A 21,072-nucleotide genomic window follows, 5' to 3' on the forward strand; every position below is an offset into this window, starting at 1 on the left:
CGTACAAATAAAACATCAATAAATTGGTCCTTATTGCGCATGCTGCTGCCTGCATCAATTAATCGATCGATCAATCATGTGCAGTGCAGACCAACACGAATGATCCACGGTACAGATCGAGACAGCCGCCCCCATGCACCTGGTTTTTTCAATTCGTCATTATTTGTTCAATGTTCACATATTCGTGTACATGTACATGACAAATTGACAACCAGTACTTCATTTTACAGGTAGTACGTACTGCACTAGTAGACGCTATTATAATCTTAAAAATGTACATATACTATACTATACATCGATCAGTACGTGTTGCCTAGCTCGAAACCCAAAATTCAATTAGTCAATCTACTACTGCTACAATGTAAAAGGCTCAGTTGATGATGGTGTTGCTTAAGTGTTTGCCTGTAAGATGTTACTCCCTCCCAGGGGCGGATATACATTAATACCATGACAACTTTTGACAAAAAGCTACGCTTAAACTGTCTATCCGTATATTATAACACTATATTCTAAATATAATTAGTATGCTATGACACCGATAAACACGTTATGACACCAACGAACTAAGATCCGCCACTGCTCCCTCCAAGCTAGTTTGATCATCGCTTAAGACTAAAATGTCTTCTCAAAATTTCTGTCGGTGTAACTCTACACAATATGCAATCCGCAGAATATGAATTGATAAAGCACATTGCTCGATGAGAATTAATTTCAGAACCATGGAGGTTTTGTTACGATTGATCATAACATCATTTGCCTAGGTAATGATCAAACATGGATGAAGGAATAAAAGATTGAGATTGTATGTATTAATTATCAAATTAAGATGATAACACATCAATACTAAGTGACAAATAAATAAAGAACACCATGTCGGTGTTTTAAATTCTTTTTATATAATGAAAATGGATTATGTCGGTGTCTTCAATTAATAACAAATTAATAAAAAAGAGAAAAGAATGGAGGTAGTAACTAATGATTCATATACATAAGGCGTCCATGCTGTTGATGAGCAATGGATGCATGGACGAAATCGATCGGATCGGTTGGAATTGGTAGCAAATCTCTAAAAAAACAATTATCGGTTGGTCGAGAATAAACCATATTTACCAATTTAACTATTCAATGTCAATATAACAGTACGATATTGAAAGAAACTAGCTGGGTGGCCCGTGCAATTGCGCGGCTAGCACAAAAAAAAATCATATTTTTTAGTATAATTTTACGTAAAATTTATTATATAGCTATCTCATTGTGTCTCATTGTCTTAAGACTTTGAATGTCCAAACCTTATCATCCTCGTGTTTCTAATTATATAGTTTTTAATAGTCACACCAGTTGTTACCCCTTATGTCATCTCATTCTTTATTTGCTTGCTCGATCTACCACTATTTCTATTCATTCTTCTTGTAACCTTTAAAAATTGGATTTTATAGTTTTTAGAGTTTATTGTCACGTTGGGTTTCATTTTTATTATTTCTAGATGTTCCGTCAAACGTTGCCATTATACTCCTCTACGACACATCCACTGTCTTTTCTCTTCATTGTCATTGAGATTTTAAAAATTGAATATAATTATCGTTTGGGTTTATTTTTACTTTTTAGAAGTCCCGCTAAACCGTTAGCGGCTTTGCTATTGTAATCCTCTACGGCTCGCCCGCTGCCTCCCTTCATTATTTCATTGAGATTTTAAAATTGAACATGATTATCATTGTTTTTTTAAATTTTTAGAAGTTCCGAACCTTTAAAAATTGGACTTATAGTTTCGTTTTTTATAATTTTTAGAAGTCCCATCAAACGATGTTAGCTCTGCAACTATACTCTTATACACCCCGCACGCTACTTCTCCTTTTTATTGCCATTGAGATTTTAAAAATCGAATATGATTATCAATGCAGTTTTTTTTTACTTTCTAGATGTCCCGGCAACCGCCTTACTCGTTTGTTTCACGACCTGCCTGACGTCCCTCCTTTTAATCGTCATTAGGATTCTATTTGGTGTTTTATTAATAATTTTTATATGCCGTATCAACCGCCACCACTCTACTCCTTTATAGGCCTGTTACTTAATTTATCTCGTCATGTGTTTTAGATGGTCTTTTATTTTAATAATCTTTATTTTTATCAAAAATTTTAGTTATTTATAAATTGTATTCCTAAGTGAAATCTTATTTTTCTTTTTTTCTAATTTTAGAATTTTTTTTAAAAATTTATTTAATACCGTATTGTGTTCTTTTAATGTTTTTATTTTTTATTTTCAATTTCAGTTGTTTTAAAATTGTATTCCTACTTTAACTCTCTTTTAATTTTTCTAACTTTGGATATTATTTTATTTTTTATTCTAAATTTTAATTAATATCGTATTGGGTTCTTATATGGATTCTTCTTTCAATATGCTTATTTTTAATTCCGAATTTCAGCTAATTTTAAATTGTATTCCTACCTGAACTCTTCTTTTATTTTCTTTTGCTAATTTCGGATTTATTTATTTTTATTCCGAATTTTACTTAATCTCGTATTGAGTTCTTATATGGACTCTTCTTTTAATATTCCTTATTTTTAATTCCGAATTTCAGCTATTTTTAAATTATATTCCTACTTGTACTCTCATTTCCTTTTCTAATTTTAGATTTTATTTTATTTTTGTTTCGAATTTTGATTAATCTTGTATTGGGTTCTTATATGGATTCTTCTTTCAATATGCTTATTTTTAATTCCGAATTTCAGCTAATTTTAAATTGTATTCCTACCTGAACTCTTCTTTTATTTTCTTTTGCTAATTTCGGATTTATTTATTTTTATTCCGAATTTTACTTAATCTCGTATTGAGTTCTTATATGGACTCTTCTTTTAATATTCCTTATTTTTAATTCCGAATTTCAGCTATTTTTAAATTATATTCCTACTTATACTCTCATTTCCTTTTCTAATTTTAGATTTTATTTTATTTTTGTTTCGAATTTTGATTAATCTCGTATTGGGTTCTTATATGGAAACTTATTTCAATATAGCTTATTTTTAATTCCGAATTTCAGCTATTTTTAGATTGTATTTCTACTTGGACTCTCCTTTTATTTTTTTTATTTTTCTCCGATTAATGTGGGAATTTCTAGCCCCACAGCGAACGTAGCGCCTCCTTTCAAAGCTGTTTTAATAATATAATAGATAGATAGATAGATAGATTAGAAAAAAAATCAAATTATATATACGACTAGAATTAGAAATGATATCACTTATATATATATATAGTAACGATGCCCGGCCAATCAGAAAATTCCGTGGCAATAATATATATACCAGCAATATACATGTGCGCATATATAGAGCATACATTAGGAAATTAATTTCGGAAAAGGAGAATGAAGTTTGAGAGTGACATACATAGTCTTAATCTGGCTGCGCGTATATAGTTAGCTAGCCAGGTGGTAAATGGATTAAGGAGATGAGGGAGACATGCATGTTTGTGTCGTTTATATTGAGAAAGAGAGAAATAAATATAGGGGGGCTACGACAGCGGGGCGGCGCTGGATGGATGCTGTATATATATATGTGGCCGGGCAAGAGCGAGCACAGCCGGCCGGAGGAGGAATTAAGCAACAAGCTAAGCTAAGCTAGCCAGAGGAAACAACAAGGAAAAGGAGAGATCGATCGAGCGATGGAGCGGTCGACGACGACGACGACGGAGCAGCAGCAGCAGCAGCAGCAGGGGCGGAGGAGAGGCGCAGGATGGCGGCGTTGGGCGGTGCTGGTGGCGACGGTGTGGATACAGGCGGTGACGGGGACAAACTTCGACTTCTCGGCCTACTCGTCGGCGCTCAAGGCGTCCCTGGGTGTCTCGCAGGAGGCGCTCAACTACCTGGCCACCGCCTCCGACCTGGGCAAGGCGCTGGGCTGGTCGTCGGGCCTCGCCCTCATCCACCTCCCCCTCCCCGCCGTCCTCCTCCTCTCCGCCGCCTCCGGCCTCGCCGCATACGCCCTCCAGTACGCCCTCATCCTCGACTACCTCCACCTCCCCTACCCGCTCGTACGTACACACTTCGTCTTCTCTCTCTCTCTTTTTTTTTTCTTTTCTTTATTATCGATCGCCTATTCGCTTTGTTTTAATTAAGCTTGATTATTCAATTAGCTTTCTAGTTACGAGTACCTATAAGGTGTCCTTCCATCATGATTATATACAAGAAATATAATGGAGATCTTAGCCAACTATGCTGATTGATCGTAGTAGTACGTGGATGTATAGAGGCCAAGGCCGGCCAGCAGGGTTTGGAGATTCGAGATCGATAGTACTAGTAGTAGTAGTAATGAAGCTACTGATCTGAGTGGCCACAAATAAGTTGCAATCATATATCACATTTACGGACGCAATTCTAACGTCCCATTCAACTGCTACTGAATTATATGTATATTAAATCGATATCTGAGAGACTCAATGCATCCATATCTCTCCGTCGCCGCGCCCACCTCTCGTTTTTCCTTGGCTTACAATTTTTTGGAATCGTCTGCTGCAATCGATTACCATTTACCAATATACTCCTACTGTGTATTATAATATTGCCCATGTTATACATAGTCAATCTTATATACTGTGTATCTGCAGCAATAAGTTAGTTTCTGCCTTAAACATGTATCTGGATTAATTGATTACTTCAATCAACTCAACGTATATTTTGGGATGGAGGGAATAACAAACAACTCCTAACCAACAACACCCGCATATGCCATCATCAACCACGATCAAAAGTGTTTATTTAATTGATTCTTTCTCATCTCCCTTTTAATTTTCATAAATGTTAGCTGCTTGCGCCTATTTCAAAAGATGAAGAGCCAAAAATAAAAATCCCACACACGATCGAAGAAGAAACAAACAAATGGTTCTCAAGTCTCAGCTTAAAATGGTCCAGAAAAGTATAAATAGCTAAAACTCCATCGGTAAGTTCACGCTTCACTCATGAAAAACTCACGAACAAACTAACGCTACGGCACTATGTAAAACTAAAATCCATTCTGTTACTCTAAACATCCAGGTAGCTCTGTGTCCTGAATTACAGTTAATAAAACTCGCTATCAAAATACCCATGCCAGTGAGTCCTGCATTATTGGCATCATCTTGAATTAATGCCTTCCTGCCCAACTATCAGTTTCAGCTTCAATTCAGCTTTGACTAGCAGATGAACAAGCTACCATTCTTCCCCCACATAATTCTTCTTACAAAAGGACCATCGCTACACTGTATCCCCTTCTTTTGGTTTCTTTCTGACTGGTAGAGTGGTAGGTGTTGATGCCAACTGCCAAGTATAGCCTCCTTCCTTCAACTTCTCCATCATAAACAGTAGCAAGAAAGAAGCAGCACATCCTTTTTATCAGTTACAGTAATCAAATAGTCTGAACGTATTCCTGATTTTAGAGCCTATAACCAATCCTCTGCCACCATAATATATTTTGAATTACAGTAATAAATCTTGTTAGACTGCATAGCTCAAAGACATAATTAGCCGTCCTGGTTTGTCCTCTGAAACTAAAACAGCATACCTAGACAAGGTCAGCAAGTTAATTACCTATTCTCACTTCTCAGACCGGCTGCAGTTTTCCTTTTCTGAAACCAACGGCATGAGGCCTTTAACAAAGGAACGTCCTCGCAACCGCCAAATCGAAGGCACTCCCTCTAAAACAGAAGCCACATCATCAGCCTAGAACAAAATTCCTGACAAAGAAAAGCATTGCTAGAGCGTCAGCCATGAATGTGATGACAACAACAACTTCACACACGCCTGTTGCATTGCATTTTTCAGTACTCAGAACAGCATCCTCAACCTGCTCATGCTTCACATATTCTTCCTTTCCTTGGGCAGATCCTTCAATATCAGTAGGAAGTATGACATCCTTTTTACAGATGAGGAAGCATAACATCCTGATAAACACAAATACCAATTAGATCACAGAATTATTACCGAAGATCATGCCATTACAGTTTTTCCGCAACAGTACATAACACTCTCTTCCAAACACTACTCGAAGCAGCAAATCTGGATTTATCACTTTGTTGTACAATGCATTACATATTAGTATACTTCACATCTTGCATACATTAAACCAGGATGTATGAACTGATCGTTGGTGCATAATAACTTACTGTTAGGCATGTTTTCCTTTAACTTTCATCAACAGTATTAAACCAGCGATGTACGGACAAATGCTTTTTAACTGTTTGCAGCCAGTAAAACTGAGCTAACCAACTGATTGACTAATTTGGATCATGTATTACAATGCAGGTGTTCTTGATCTGCCTGGTAGCAGGTTGCAGTATCTGCTGGTTCAACACAGTATGCTTTGTGCTCTGCATTCGCAGTTTCTCCTCGAGCAATCGCCCACTGGCCCTCTCCCTCTCCATAAGCTTCAATGGGCTAAGTGCTGCATTCTACACCCTCTTTGCCAATGCCCTCTCCCCCTTTTCCCCATCTGTCTACCTCCTTCTCAATGCCATTGTCCCTCTCGTCGTATCTCTTGTTGCACTGCCAGCAATACTCCTCTGCCACCCACATGACGGCCACCTCCACGTTGTGCCCAAGCATGACAAACGTATCTTTCTTGGTCTCTACCTCCTCGCGTTCATCACTGGCATATATCTAGTGATCTTCGGCTCTTTCAACACAACCAACTCCACTGCATGGGTGGTCCTTACAGGTGCCATGGTCCTCCTCGCCCTCCCTCTCATCATCCCTGCCTCCTCCAGTTGTTCTCATGTGGACACACATGACCCTGAACCTACTGTTCAACTCAACCACGAAGATTCAAGAAAACCACTTTTGCTCAATAGTGACCACAGCACAGAGTCCAATGCCATGATGCAGAAAACAGTGGAACACCCAATGCAGGATTGTTGCTTGGGAACAGTACTGGAGAAGGGACGCATGTTGGTTCTTTGTGAGGAGCATAGTGCAAAGAAGCTTATCCAGTGCGTCGACTTCTGGCTATACTACATAGCCTACTTCTGTGGTGCCACTGTTGGGCTAGTGTACAGCAACAACTTGGGGCAGATTGCACAATCATTTCACCGGGAATCTCAGCTCACCATGCTTCTTGCCGTCTACTCCTCCTGTTCCTTCTTTGGTCGCCTTCTCTCTGCACTTCCAGACTTCCTTCGCAGGTCCCTCTGTCTTGTTCTATATACTTGAATGCATCCTAATTCTCACCAGCTGGCCCATAAACTAACTATATATATTGAATTTGCATGCAGGAAGGTTTCGTTTGCTCGGACAGGGTGGCTTGCAGCTGCGTTGGTTCCCATGCCAATGGCGTTCTTCCTAATGTGGAAATTGCATGATGTAAACACTCTGGTAGCAGGAACAGCACTAATTGGTCTAAGCTCAGGCTTCATCTTTGCTGCAGCAGTGTCAGTGACCTCTGAGCTCTTTGGACCAAACAGCATTGGCATGAACCATAACATCCTCATCACCAACATCCCTCTTGGATCACTTCTCTACGGTCAGATTGCTGCCCTAGTGTATGATGCAAATGGCCTAAAGATGTCAGTAATAGACAACCGCAATGGCATGGTTGACACTATGGTGGTTTGCATGGGGCCAAAGTGCTACTCAACCACATTCTTTGTGTGGGGTTGTATCACATTCCTGGGGTTGGTGTCAAGCATAATCCTATTCTTGAGAACAAGAACAGCTTACAGTGCTGCTGGTGGTCAGCAAGTTGTAAACACCTTAGCGAAGTTTCGACTTGACAGAACTCCTTGATCTGTTCCTTACTGCTATGAAACCATGGCTACTTTGTACAAGTTTTGATTGAGTTCTAGGTGAACTAGGTTAGTAGATAACATGCATGTAAATAAAATCATCAGAGAGAATCGCAGAGAAAGAAGCAGATTAGGATAGCAGTTCCATTTACAGGGCATTGATGTTGAGTTGTTGACATCCAAGATGCCACGGAATTAATTTTGAACAATTGTTTCTAACATAAATAGTAAAATCAAGAACGTTTCTCAAGGTATTTTTTTTTTCATTTAGCACTTCGTGTATGATGCAGTTGTGAAATTGGATGCCTCTGCCTAACACGCTAGGTTATTACCTCAATAAGAACTAAGAAAATTAGCTGGTTCAATGGCACAGTGGACATGGAATTTAGTTAGGAACACAGCTGGGCAACCTCAGCTATCTTTAATCACAAAAACCCATACTCCAGTAGCAGCAAACCAATGAAAAGGGATAGTAGTAATACACACACACACAAAAAAGGGCCTGTTCAACCTGTCCAAGCCTATAATTTCCTTGTTATCTAGTATGAATCATCAGTGCATCACATAAAGATGGCATGCCATCTGTATATGCGTGTTGAACCAAAAAATATATATCAAGACATACGGGTATATTCTTCTAAAGCATTTGTAGAAGCTACCACCTACCATCCAGCAGTTTGAGAGAGGTACAATTACTGTTTGACCAACTGCAAAAATGCTTAGTATCGAAATTACCTCATGAAGGGCTACAATTGAGGGTGGCCATGAGCCTAGGACTATCATTTCTCTTGTTCATCATGCTTCCTCCATGGATTCAGAGCTTCTCTCATGGCTTGAGCCTCTGGGCTGTTCTCCCAAGCTCTTTTTTCTGATTCCAACACAGTTACCTTCTCATCTGTAGAGCAGAACCAAATAGAAAAATAGAGATTGACATTAGCACAAAGCAATGAACACAAGGGAAAAAATAACTTTTTTTAGCTGGGGTTGGAGCAGGGACACACAGAAGCCGGTGTGGATCATGAAGAGCTCCATGCTGGCACCTATGGCGGCGCCGCCTACCGCGATCTTGAGGTACCACCCCAGGAACCTCATATCCTTTCCCGTATGTCCGTGATGCAATCGAATGCACAGATATTTTTTTACTCTCGCACCCCACTCAGCTCTTGCTAGCTGCCAAAGAAAAAGGGCAGTCAATCAAATGAACAAACCATGAAGGGCGTGGCATTTTTGGGATGGGCATTCAGAGTTACCACAATTTTTTTTGAAGGAAAACTGTGGAAGGCATGCGGCCAGCCTGAACATTTTAGTATTGATCAAAATTGTAATATTTACATACAGATTGTGAAGGGTACAGGGGTTGAGGGGAAGCAAAAGGGGTCCTACATATTACAACATGTGAGAAATTTGTTCCCCCAATCTACTACTAGACATTGTGAGGCAAAACTATCTGTGCTGGGAGGTGATCAAGACTTGTTCGATGACGAGTGAAATGTTAATAGTTGCATCAGTAGGAAAACAAATACTAGTTCGTAGCAGGAAGGTCTATCTATCTTTTTTTTTTTAACAAATGCGAAATAGTTTTACAGAAAACTCAGTTTAACTTTGTGCTCATTAAAAAAAAAAACTGATACCCGTGCTATCCCTTTGCTTATTTCATTCTACCGAGAGATAACCAAACTCATTGAATAAAATATTCTAGACATTAGCGGTTGCTACGAGAAGAGTTAACAACAAGTGATTCCAAATCTAGACTAATTCTTCATATAGGAGTATTATTTTTCGAAGCTATGAAATCTATAGTTGACATAAGGACACGCCACATTCCATGATTCATCAGTAATGAATATAGAAATGAATACGAAGAAGAGCAAGAAATGGGAATTTATTTCACCTCTATGGCTCTATGACCTTCCGGTGTGGACTCTGCCCTGTGTACAGGTCGTCGGCCTCCCTCCTCGGCCCGCGCTGTAACTTTCCTCCGTCAAAGGTAGCTTGGCCGGAGAGAGAGAGAGATCCACCGCGCGGAGGCGGCGGCGGCGGCAGATGGAGCCGAGGTCAGACGGGGGAGAGAGAGAGAGAACGCGAAGAGGAGGCACGCATATTGGCGTAATACACAGATAAACCGACGGTCCAGATCATCCCCTGGAGTTTTTTTTTTTGTGAGAGAAGGCCCAGCGCCGGCCCAGCCCGACCCAGACCCAACACAGAAAATATCACTGCTCGCACCACACACCCGGGCGGCATGGCGGCGACCTCGCCGCCGATGACGTCTGTCGCCGCCGCCGCGCTTGTCCTAACCCCTTCTCCAGCTCTCAACCGTATATCCTTTCCCTTCTCCCGTCGTCACTGCCGTAGTGCTGCTCCTCCTCCTCGGTGGAGGCCCACGCGGTGCCGCGGGAAGCCCGGTGTCACGGAAGTTGTAGCCGAGAAGGAGACTTCGCCGGATGGCGAAGAGGAGGAGGTGCGCGGGCGCGGATGGTTCATGGTTGATGAGATTGGTATGGACATCCTCACCATCGCCTTGCCTGCTGTGCTCGCCCTCGCCGCCAACCCCATCACGGCTCTCGTCGACACCGCCTTCGTTGGCCATGTCGGTAAGGATCTTGCTTCCTCACTTGTATCTTTTCTTTTACTTCTTTCTACATTTCCTTTGTGGAGTGTAATCCCAATTGCTTGGGTAACTTCTTGTGGAAATGAAATAGGCAAACTGGGTTGGCACTCTTGATAAATAGGGGAAATTATCCTTTCTATATTAACCATTTCCTATAAGAAAAATGTTTCCGTTACTTTGAGAAATGGAAACTAATGAGTGAAGGACTTGTGTGTACTTTGGATGATCGGTATGATGAGTTCGAATTGCGGATGTTTTACAAGAGGAGTACACATGCTTGTATCTGTTTTTTCTCTGTTATATGTTGTGAAGAAACTTATTTCTTACAAGCTTACTCGCTACAGAAATGTTGGTCATAATCTTTATTCAGTTGACGGGCTTCAATTCATTCATCAGGTTCGACTGAACTTGCTGCCGTTGGAGTATCCATTTCTATCTTCAATCTGGTATGCAAGCTGCTCAATGTGCCATTGCTCAATGTCACCACATCCTTTGTTGCCGAGCAGCAGGCAGTGGATGCAGCTGAAAGTAAGCAATTCGCAGGTCTTATTTTCTTTGTTATAAAACTTAAAGCCATCTTGCTTGTTTGCATAACACTGATTAGTTTTTAGTCCTCGCATAGGAAATGAAATTTCAATACCCCAAGAGAAAGCAAGTAAACAAAGGAGGTTTCTTCCAGCGGTCTCAACATCCTTGGCTCTAGCTGCTGGCATAGGATTGATGGAAATGGTGGCACTGATACTTGGGTCTGGGACACTAATGGACATCGTTGGTATACCTGTCGTACGTAAGACTAATTTATTTCTATTAGTAGATGTCTGAGATTTATCTCTTCTCTGAAATATGGTGCTAGTGGTGGGTTTTTCTCTTGTTAGGGTGTGTCATGGTTGTGGATATCTAGAGTTTAAATCCTGTGTAGAGTTGACAGCTAGGTGAGTCAGGTGTTACATTTTGTGTTCCATTTGTCTGTCTGGGTATTCATCTTGATGTATATACACATACTTCAAAATTGTTTTCAGACCTATTCTATGTGCTTCATTAGTCAAGTTTTCAACAGATAATAAAGGATCAAAACAACATAGTGTTTGATCAACACATGAAGACGAAACCAAACTAGAACTATATTATACCAATATTTGGACAATGTTATATTCTAAGCTTGATTGATTCGTATTATTTATTTATTGAGATTGGCATAGTACAGAGCACAAAACAAATTACCTGATGGGCCCTTAAAACTTACTACCCTAAAAAAGGAGTTATGGTAGGCATTAGCCAATTAACAAAATTTGGGGGACAAAATTTAGTACACTTAACACCTGCTCTCATTTTGTTTATTATTCATTTCAAACTTTCTGAGCTTAATGCTATGTAACCTTGGAATTACACTAAATAATTCTATATTACAAATCCAATAAGTTCTTAAATCAATGGCTTCAATATAAATTCTCCGAACAACCTTATACAGGATTCAGCGATGCGTGTACCTGCAGAGCAATTTCTTACTTTAAGGGCATATGGTGCACCTCCAGTCATAGTAGCACTTGCAGCACAAGGTGCTTTTCGTGGATTCATGGATACAAAGACACCGTTGTTTGCCGTGGGTAAGATAATTTATGCAAACTATTAGAGCATGTTTTCTGAAATCCTGTCTGATGCATACGATCTGCTATAGTGATTGCAAGTGTAGATATACATATTTTTGTTGTTACCATTTGTCATCTTTTTTTAAAGCAATAGACATATTTGACTTCAAATGATAAGAAACTAATAGTATGATGAATACAGGTGTTGGTAGCCTAGTGAATGCATTGCTGGATGCCATATTTATTTTTCCACTTGGTCTAGGTGTAAGTGGTGCTGCATTGGCAACTGTGACTTCAGAGTATGTTGAACTCATCATAAGACTTTACAGAAAATTGTCTTTTCTTTCATTTGGAGCCTCTTCACTTCTTTCTTTAATCAGTATTCATAAGCCCCTAAAGGCCTAAACTATCTGCATAATTTTACATGTATTCAGGTACTTGACAGCATTTATCCTCCTTTGGAAGCTGAACAACAAAATTGTTCTGCTCTCATGGAATATCATTGGTGGAGACGTTGTCCGCTACCTAAAATCAGGTTGTCCAACATCCCTCATGTTCATTTGCAAATACATTACAAATGATGGTTTTGTTTTCTTGTAAGAGAGCTTTGATATACAATGAACCGATAAAAAACTATCAATCAATTCAACTCCCTTTTTTTTTTAAGGCAGATCAAATTTCATTGACCTGGCTTTGCAAGAAAGCCTAAGCAACAAACAGAGTCTTATACAGAAAGGGAAAAAGCAAAAACAATTCAACTCCATTTAGTACTACCTCTATTAAACAAGTTTCATCTTGCTGCAATATACCTCTATGTTAACCCCTTTCACATGAATCATTCTCTAGGTGCACTGCTAATTGCAAGAACCATTGCGGTAGTCCTGACATTCACACTGTCGACATCCCTGGCAGCCAGGGAAGGGTCTGTTCCAATGGCTGGATATGAGATATGTTTGCAAGTGTGGTTAACAATCTCTCTGCTCAATGATGCACTAGCTCTTGCTGGTCAGGTGTGTACATTTAGAGGATCATACCTTTAGTTTCTAGGCTCTAATATTTTACATTGGCCTGTAAAGTATTCATGATACAATGCAGGCTCTACTCGCAAGTGAATACGCAAAAGGAAACTACAAGAAGGCCCGCGTTGTCTTATACAGAGTTCTCCAGGTATGAAGACATTATATAATATTATGTTAGCAAATTCGTGACTATCCTCTTCTTTTTACTCTTGCAATAAGATTCTCACACTGTTTTATATGTAGATTGGAGGCATAACTGGTGTAGCACTTGCTACAATCTTGTTCCTTGGGTTTGGATATTTGTCCTTGCTGTTTACAGATGATCCAGCAGTTTTAGATGTTGCCCAAACTGGAGTCTGGGTAATGACTATCCTGAGAGGTCAAACTTGATTTATCAAGTGTTATGCAATGATTTTTATAATAATGGCTGATGAATATTTGCAGTTTGTCACTGTTTCTCAACCGATAAATGCTGTTGCTTTTGTGGCCGATGGGCTCTACTGTGGTGTTTCTGACTTTGCTTTCGCGGCGTACTCTACAGTTCAGATTTCTATTCTTGTCATATTCCATTGCATTGTTGTCAGTTCTAGCTGCAGCATCCTAATCACATAAATATTTTTTCTGTTTCAGTTATTTGCTGGAGCTGTCTCATCCGCAGTACTGCTTGTGGCCGCTCCTAAGTTTGGTCTTGGTGGAATCTGGGCTGGCCTTGCTCTATTTATGAGTTTGCGAGCAATTGCTGGTCTGTGGAGGTAGTAATGGATGATTTGCTTTGGGTGTAGGCCAATTATGTTAGAAAAACTAATTTGTTGATTTGAGTGATTTTGTGGTTTTCAGGTTAGGGAGCAAAGGTGGACCATGGAAAATAATCTGGTCTGAAACTGAGTAAACAAAAAAGATAGTTATGTGTACTCAATTATTCGACTAATTTCTTACAGTCAACATCTAAAGGCAAGTACAGAACGGCAAGCAAGAAAGCAGATAGCTGGTAGTCATTGTCCAGGACAAGATTTTCTTTAGGAGATGACAGGGTAGCTCATGTGGTGATTTGGTTACAACTTACAAGTAGATATACTTGCTGCTGCCTCTAGATAGATAGATATAGATAGATAGATAGATAGATCTCTTTGGTGTTGACTGGTATAGGAAGTTGATTCGACTTGTACAGTGCTGTGTTATAGTAGAATGGATACCCTGTCAGTATACAAGAAAGCTGAAAGCTCATAGATACAAACACATTCAGAGCCATCCGTCCATGTAAATAAGTGAATCTTTTCCTTGGGAGAAGCATATATAAGTGAATTCTTCCTCTCTGTTTATATTTCTTGGAATGATGTTTATGTACTGGGGATTTTGCCAAGGATCGGCAGCATGAACATATATATTGCGTACCTTGCCCCAGGCAGACCACAAAGATACACAGCATGAACAGGAAAGCTATGGGCCTATCGTATCTGGAGGCCCAATAAGCTCCAAGGATAGAGCCGGAGTGGGAGGCAGGGCAGCAGAGGCGCAGCCGAGCAGAAAGAACATCAGGAAGGAGAGGCTGAGGCCTGAGGGAGACGACGACGAGGGAATCAAGGGATTCGGAATCGGAATCGGAGAAGGAAAGATGCCTTGCCTCAACGTGTCCACCAACGTGAACCTCGACGGAGTGGACACCTCCGCCGTCCTCGCCGACGCATCCAAGACCGTCGCCACCATCATCGGCAAGCCCGAGGCCGTACGTTCATCCCTTTTCCTCTTCTTCTCTACCCATACCCACCCTAGGTTTAGGCGTGCCTCTCCTGGTTTCTTCATAAATTTTCGCTTCTTGTAGGCGTGCTCAGTTCCTAGCTTGCGATTATCTCTATTAACCTGGCGTTTTTAGTGGATTATCGCTCGCTTGTCTGGTGATTCAGTCTGCTCGAGCATGATTATTAGGGTTTAAGTAATAAGTACCCCCATCGGTCTTCGGCATGCAACTGATGTAATTGGGATTTTGATCCGTAGTTTAGTATCAACTATGGTGATGTTCATTTGGGGATACAACCTTAATAGGACGAGGGACAGGGAGGGAGACTGGTTGAGGGGATAGACAAGTTCCCTATTCTTCTTGGATTTCCTTCACAATTCACATACTTTGTATTACTGGTGCCTGAGTAAACCATTATCGCTCAAAATAAATAGTAAACCATTTACTCTATGAAATCTATGAACTTGCAGTATTCCTAAGCTTCATTTGGAATAGTAAATCTTCGCTTCATTTCGAGTTTGGCTGCAAAAATAGTAAACCATTTGGAATACAAACTTGGTACTTTTGCAGCCAAAATTTATAAACTTGCCTTTTCTTTTCAACATCAAATCCTCACCTTTTGGATTTTTCAGCAAGTAATAAATATTTGCAAAAATAGTATGCCAAGTCTGTTCATTTGGCTGAAAAAAATACAAAGTTTAACAACATTTGGAATAGTAAATCTTCGCTTCATTTCGAGTATGCCTAGGCTGCCAAAATTTATAAACTTGCTTTTCTTTCCACATCAAATCCTTCCTCTTTTGGATTTTTTAGCAAAAAATTTTAAAAAAGACTGTTGCGCATACTTTCAATGTAATACATCAGACTATCTGATATCTTTTTCCTGGACTGTTGCTTGTTATGATCGTCATATTGAAAGATGAAATGGACGAACAATTTTCATAACAGAAATTGGATGAAACAGAACTAATATAGCATTCCTACAATAAAAGTAATGTTCAGTTAGTCTAAACTAAAATGCTTATAAGCCATGACTTTTTCAACCACTTACTGAAAATTTTACTTTTTCCAAGAGTAGATCGATTTCATGTTTTTCATTCTAAATAAGTGTTCTTCTGAAAGCTGTCTATTACTAGCGAATAGTTCTTAGAGTGATACTTGATGCTGTATCAGAAATAGCTATATTGTTACTAGTGACCAGATAGAGGTAAGATCTGTTGTTAGTGGACCAAATGCGACTGCAGAAATGGCTAGTTTTGCTGTTAATGGACTTTCTTTTACTTGAAATCAACATTGGTTCTCTGATTATAATCTGTGAATCATGATACTCAATCCGTCCCGATTGAAATGCTATTCGTTGCACCATATTGCTATATAGATTTCAGAATTCTATGATTGCACAATGTTAGACCTGTGCTAGCGACAAACTGAAAGTTGACTTCCATCAATTTTCTGGTCTTAGCGTATGCTGAAGCTATTTTGCATCGCCTTTATTGTTTAGATACTAATTAGATTGCTTAATGCTTATTCCTCCCACAGTATGTGATGGTTGTTCTCAAGGGTTCAGTGCCTATGGCATTTGGAGGTACCCAGGAGCCTGCCGCTTATGGCGAGCTGGTTTCCATTGGTGGGCTGAACCCTGATGTCAACAAGAAGTTGAGTGCTGGCATTGCCTCTATCCTGGAGTCAAAGCTATCCATTCCCAAGGGCCGCTTCTACCTCAAGTTCTACGATTCCAAGGTAAGCAGGCCACATTTCTTATTGACTGTTCATCCATGGGTCTTCATAACCATATAGTCATGTTCTCATTGCATCTTTGCTGTTTGTTAGGCCCATCGTGCACAAGAACATGCTCAATGTTTGCATGCTTTGCATCAAGAATAGATCAGTGTAAATGGGTCGTCTGTTGCTTGTTTAATGTCATCGTATTGGTTTTTGCAGTTTAGTTTCTCTCTGCAGTTTGGCAGTAAACCCTTGCCACAGCACGTATACTCTTCCATGCTAATTATGAGCAACTGAGCACTAATAAACCCCTTTTGATTTTCTTTTTATGTAGCGCTCGGACTTTGGATGGAACGGCACCACCTTTTAGGTTAAACTGTATGCCTGTGGCTTCAAGATGCATGAAACCTAAGAATTCCTAATATCTTGTTCATTGCCTATTGGAGGACAATGCAGTCGATGTATCAGTTTAATGTCAACAAGAGTCACCGTGGAACTGGAAATATGCTTCTGAATGCGGGGCTTTTAACTATTTGCCATGTTTAGATTTGGCAAATAACTATTTGCCACCCCTATCTCAATGACATGTGGGTCCACATGTGTCTATGACGTGTGGGTTCAGCGGCAAAAAGTTAATTGCCACATCTAAATGTGGCAAATGGTTAAATATCGGTCTGAATGCAATTTGGCATGCTTGAGTTGAGAGCTCTGTGTGTGTGTTTTGTCTATTAAGGTTTGTCCCTGTATTAATGGGTGTGGGGGGCAGGCCTAAATTCAGTGTTTTAGCACACAGAATCAACCAAGGAAGCCTTTGCTGCGAGGTCATTTCTTCCCTTGACCACAGCAGTACTATATTTGATGGCTAGAAGTAGGAACCACAAGTTAATTAGGGCTTTGCATTTGGTGGTTGTTGGTGCTAAAGTGGTTTGGTACTTGCATATCAAAGGGTCTTTGTCTGTTTGGTTTGGTTCTTAAGCATGAAACTTTGCTGGTGTCTAGTTTTTGGTGTTGTGTTTGGCCCAAGTAGGGTGCCTTGCTGCCTAATTTATTATGACCTCTCTTTTGTTGTGCTCCTCAACAGGTAGAGTAGCCAATCTCTGCTCCATATTTTCTCTTGATGCATTGCCATTTCACCTAACTAGGCATATGCAAAATTCACACACCCTGATTGTGTGGACTGCACATACTTTGGGAGCTCTGGAAATTCAGTCCGTTGCATTTTATATCTATGAATAATAAACAATCTCAACACAAGAATCCACAAATTTTGACAATTTGACTCTTTGCAAAAACTAATTTTACAAAAAAACTGTGACCAAAACTTATTTAAAAATGACTCTTTTGTTCAGCGCAAAATCGTATGGTGCTGAATTAAACACCTCAGCGCTAAATAGCATGGCGTTGAATGCATGTTGGCACGCCGACTCAGCCTCTCATCCATGGTGGCACGGCCCTCAGCATCAATTGATGTGGCGCTAAGGTGTCTAAATTCAGCGCCATACGATTTGGTGCTGAACAAAAGGTCATTTCTGAAATAAGTTTTGGCCGCGGTTTATTTGTAAAATTAGTTTTTTACAAAGGATCAAATTGTCAAAATTTGTGAGAAATCAGAGGGGGTGGGGCTAATACGCGAACTTTCGCGGGCCGCGATCACAGATCAGATCACAAATTCACTTTATCGTTTAGTATCATTACCTTATGTCTCTAACTCTATGCTTACGTGCTTAATTATCTGCAGAATTTGCAAGCAACTGCATGCACGCATCTTGCGGCTAGAGATCAGAACTGGAGTAGCATGCAACCATGCATACCGCCATTAATTAGCATGTACTCACAAACTCTAAACACAAATTTAAACTTTATACGTACAAACTTTTGATATGGAAACTTTATATATATACTTTTCACATGGAAACTCTATATATAAAAACTTTCGATATACAAAATTTATACACAGATGAATTTCAAAATGAAATTAAAATAAATTCAAAAAATAAAAACTATTAAATTTCAATTTGAGCCAAAACTAGGCTAAATATAAAGTAGTAGACTGGGTACACATTAAGAATTCCCATAAATCTTCATAGTCTTATGCGTGCATTGTGCAGCAAACAACAACAAAAATCACATACTTGATTAGTCCTAAAAATCGGTGATTAAAAAAATAAAAACTAATTACGTTTAGCTATACAAGGAAAGCCACTGCATGCATTCGAGGCTCCAGCTGTACGTACGCGTTAGCCTTCTCAGTCTTTGCATATCAACCTGTCCGAGCTGATCGCGAATTAGAGTTAACGCGAACGTTCGCGTATTAGGTATTTAGCGTCGGTGGCGTCTCTCCTAACCTTCGTTGAGAAATCAATAATCCACGCGCCATTTCATTGGTAGCAGATCTCTCCTTCCTCCTCTGACCTCTCTCTCCATCGCGCAGATCCAGCACCGCCATGGCCGCCGCCTCCCCTCCCCTCCTCCCCACCACCGTCCTCCCCGCCAACGCCACCGCCACCGTCTCCCCCGCCCCCACCTCCGTCTCCTCCGCCGACGCCAACCCTGCCGCCACGCGCGCCTTCCTCGCCCGCCTCCTCGACTCCGTCAAGCGCGCGCTCTCGGGGGCGCGCCCCTGGCCGGAGCTCATCGACCGCAGCGCCCTCTCCCGCCCGGAATCCCTCTCCGACGCCGGCGCCCGCCTCCGCAAGAACCTCGCCTACTTCCGCGTCAACTACGCCGCCATCGTCGCCCTCTCCCTCGCCGCGACCCTCCTCGCCCACCCCTTCTCCCTCGCCGCGCTCCTCGCCCTCCTCGCCGCCTGGTGCTTCCTCTACCTCCTCCGCCCCTCCGACGCGCCCCCGCTCGCCGCCTTCGGACGCACCTTCTCCGACAGGGAGACCCTCGGGGGACTCATCGTCGCCTCCGCCTTCGTCGTCTTCCTCACCTCCGTCGGATCCCTCATCTTCTCCGCGCTCGCCCTCGGCGCCGCCATTGTCTGCGCGCACGGCGCATTCCGCATCCCCGAGGACCTCTTCCTCGACGAGCCAGACCAGGCCAACGGCGCCGCCTCCGTCAACCTGCTCTCCTTCATCACCAGCGCCACCGGAGGCCGCGTCTGATCCTCCTCCTCGCGCATGCATTCCAAGCAAAGGTCATAAATTCTTTTTATATTATACCTATGAGACAAACACTATCATTTATTCGTATGGTGATCGATGTAGAACAAAAAAAAATTAGGGGAGAATGATACTGCTATAAGATGCATATATGATTTTGTCGATGATCTAGTTTTGTTTCCTTTTGCATTTGATGTATGAGAAACTTGAGAGCAAAAAGAAGAATTCTGTTATTGATCCTGATATTGATGTGATCCGTCTCATCAATCGTGCCGGTTCTGTTATAAAATTCACAAATTTGTTTTGGTTTGATGGATGATTCATAAGCCATCTCATTCTGTAAAGATGATATACATGAATCTAGGTTAATCAAATAATGTTGGATCTGATATTGTACATCTTCATTTGAACATTATACAAGGATGAGAGATTTCGTTTGTCTGCTTCTTGTCAGTGTTTGTTATGTCAACCTAAACGGCCGAGGGCTCTTGCTGGCAGTAAACGTTTATTTAGGATTAGGAATTTGTCATGTTCAACTTGGTGGGATCAGGAATTGGTGTTGACGATGGGGGAGAGAGAGCGCTCAAGGGAACTAATGAGACCTTGGTTTGGATACATCTTTAGCCCAAGTCTGTTGGCAAATGCATTACACAAGGGGATTGCCTGAAATCTTGTAATCCATTGGTCATTTTTCGGATGGCTCAGATTGCGAACCCACGTCTTCCCTCGCTTCATGCCACGCTTAGCTCTGCCTCCCTCTACCTCGTTGCATACTAGACGAAATCTATTCAGCTTATATTCAGGCCTGTTTACATTATTACTGCCTAAATGAACTTTATCGAAATTTGGCATTGCTATTTTTGGAATTACCGCGAAAGGACCTGTAACCTATTGGTTGCAAGACCTCAGTAGCACCTTAGGTCCTGAGTTCGACTCCCCATGTAAGCGAATTTTCTAGGATTTAATGGACTTCGTCAATCTTAAGGATTTGGCCCAGTCTTGGAAGATGCTCATAGAGGTTGGAAGATGCTCATAGAGATAGGGTTTGCGTGTGTGTATCTGCATTGTACTGTGTAATTCAAAGAGGTAGGTTTGCGTGTGTTCTTGTACTCTAATTAAAAAAAATAGGGTGACACTCAAAAAGTTTATAGTGACACGAACACATAATGAATAGTGTCCAATGCTGTTTATTACTCGAGGTTGGTTTATGTCCATAATACCTTAATGTTACATGGCAAATCGTCCAGGTGGGTTTATGTCGTGAACATCTGAAAGTTACTCCCTCCGTCCCAAAATAAGTGTAGTTTTGCACTATTCACGTTCAACGTTTGACCGTTCGTCTTATTTGAAAATTTTTTATGCTTAGTATTTTTATTGCTATTAGATGATAAAACATGAATAGTACTTTATGTGTAACTAAATATTTTCAAATTTTTCACAAATTTTTCAAATAAGAAGGACGGTCAAACGTTAGGCACGGATGGAGGTAGTAGTAATTTGGTGGGGCAGAAGCCCCTGGACTATTTATGTTCTGTAAATCCAACAAGCTGGA

General features: G+C 40.7%; 4 protein-coding genes across 9 annotated transcripts; 3 read left to right on the top strand and 1 right to left on the bottom strand.

Moving 5' to 3' along the window:
- The first annotated feature begins 3,340 nt into the window (after nt 1-3,340).
- Nucleotides 3,341-8,004, top strand: LOC4349562 (uncharacterized). The gene is made up of 3 exons (NM_001363638.1): nt 3,341-4,023; nt 6,269-7,143; nt 7,234-8,004. The coding sequence occupies exons 1-3, from the start codon at nt 3,655-3,657 to the stop codon at nt 7,742-7,744; spliced, it is 1,755 nt and encodes a 584-aa protein (NP_001350567.1). The 5' UTR covers nt 3,341-3,654; the 3' UTR covers nt 7,745-8,004.
- On the bottom strand, nt 4,869-9,870 carry LOC9267534 (uncharacterized). Of its 4 annotated transcripts, none has more exons than XR_010737267.1 (6): nt 9,635-9,870; nt 8,745-8,913; nt 8,479-8,638; nt 5,811-5,907; nt 5,555-5,700; nt 4,869-5,311 (listed from the first exon to the last, which is right to left on the bottom strand). XR_010737267.1 is itself a non-coding variant. In NM_001363637.1 (3 exons), exons 2-3 carry the CDS (start codon nt 8,833-8,835, stop codon nt 8,523-8,525), a joined length of 207 nt encoding a protein of 68 aa, NP_001350566.1. In that variant the 5' UTR covers nt 8,836-8,913; nt 9,635-9,826; the 3' UTR covers nt 8,257-8,522. The 4 variants fall into 4 exon arrangements, 1 of the variants encoding a protein (NP_001350566.1); XR_010737266.1 differs by having other exon boundaries at nt 4,869-5,466; XR_001541382.3 differs by having other exon boundaries at nt 4,869-5,700.
- Nucleotides 9,861-19,957, top strand: LOC112543456 (uncharacterized). Of its 2 annotated transcripts, XM_066305046.1 has the most exons (13): nt 9,938-10,337; nt 10,751-10,882; nt 10,977-11,137; nt 11,823-11,958; nt 12,143-12,239; nt 12,375-12,475; nt 12,787-12,950; nt 13,036-13,107; nt 13,203-13,319; nt 13,404-13,499; nt 13,590-13,711; nt 13,797-13,844; nt 18,848-19,957. In XM_066305046.1, exons 1-13 carry the CDS (start codon nt 9,986-9,988, stop codon nt 19,521-19,523), a joined length of 2,274 nt encoding a protein of 757 aa, XP_066161143.1. In that variant the 5' UTR covers nt 9,938-9,985; the 3' UTR covers nt 19,524-19,957. The 2 variants fall into 2 exon arrangements, with proteins under 2 accessions (NP_001350568.1, XP_066161143.1); NM_001363639.1 differs by lacking the exon at nt 18,848-19,957 and having other exon boundaries at nt 9,861-10,337; nt 13,797-14,277.
- Nucleotides 14,458-17,119, top strand: LOC4349563 (uncharacterized). Of its 2 annotated transcripts, XM_015761423.3 has the most exons (4): nt 14,458-14,682; nt 16,234-16,434; nt 16,525-16,584; nt 16,751-17,119. In XM_015761423.3, exons 1-3 carry the CDS (start codon nt 14,572-14,574, stop codon nt 16,576-16,578), a joined length of 366 nt encoding a protein of 121 aa, XP_015616909.1. In that variant the 5' UTR covers nt 14,458-14,571; the 3' UTR covers nt 16,579-16,584; nt 16,751-17,119. The 2 variants fall into 2 exon arrangements, with proteins under 2 accessions (XP_015616909.1, XP_015616911.1); XM_015761425.2 differs by lacking the exon at nt 16,525-16,584.
- Nucleotides 19,958-21,072: the final 1,115 nt, after the last annotated feature.

The sequence above is a fragment of the Oryza sativa genome, chromosome 11 (genome assembly GCF_034140825.1).
Source record: "Oryza sativa Japonica Group chromosome 11, ASM3414082v1".
NCBI lineage: Eukaryota > Viridiplantae > Streptophyta > Magnoliopsida > Poales > Poaceae > Oryza > Oryza sativa.

Coding starts and splice junctions, on each gene's coding strand:
- LOC112543456 (XM_066305046.1), top strand. CDS start 9,986: ATGGCGGCGACCTCGCCGCCGATGACGTCTGTCGCCGCCGCCGCGCTT. Junction 12,951..13,035: donor CACTAGCTCTTGCTGGTCAG/GTGTGTACATTT, acceptor GATACAATGCAG/GCTCTACTCGCAAGTGAATA. Junction 13,320..13,403: donor TTGCCCAAACTGGAGTCTGG/GTAATGACTATC, acceptor GAATATTTGCAG/TTTGTCACTGTTTCTCAACC.
- LOC9267534 (NM_001363637.1), bottom strand. CDS start 8,835: ATGAGGTTCCTGGGGTGGTACCTCAAGATCGCGGTAGGCGGCGCCGCC. Junction 8,639..8,744: donor CATGATCCACACCGGCTTCT/GTGTGTCCCTGC, acceptor TCTGCTCTACAG/ATGAGAAGGTAACTGTGTTG.
- LOC4349562 (NM_001363638.1), top strand. CDS start 3,655: ATGGAGCGGTCGACGACGACGACGACGGAGCAGCAGCAGCAGCAGCAG. Junction 4,024..6,268: donor TCCACCTCCCCTACCCGCTC/GTACGTACACAC, acceptor ATTACAATGCAG/GTGTTCTTGATCTGCCTGGT. Junction 7,144..7,233: donor CTTCCAGACTTCCTTCGCAG/GTCCCTCTGTCT, acceptor ATTTGCATGCAG/GAAGGTTTCGTTTGCTCGGA.
- LOC4349563 (XM_015761423.3), top strand. CDS start 14,572: ATGCCTTGCCTCAACGTGTCCACCAACGTGAACCTCGACGGAGTGGAC. Junction 14,683..16,233: donor TCATCGGCAAGCCCGAGGCC/GTACGTTCATCC, acceptor TTCCTCCCACAG/TATGTGATGGTTGTTCTCAA. Junction 16,435..16,524: donor TCAAGTTCTACGATTCCAAG/GTAAGCAGGCCA, acceptor GCTGTTTGTTAG/GCCCATCGTGCACAAGAACA.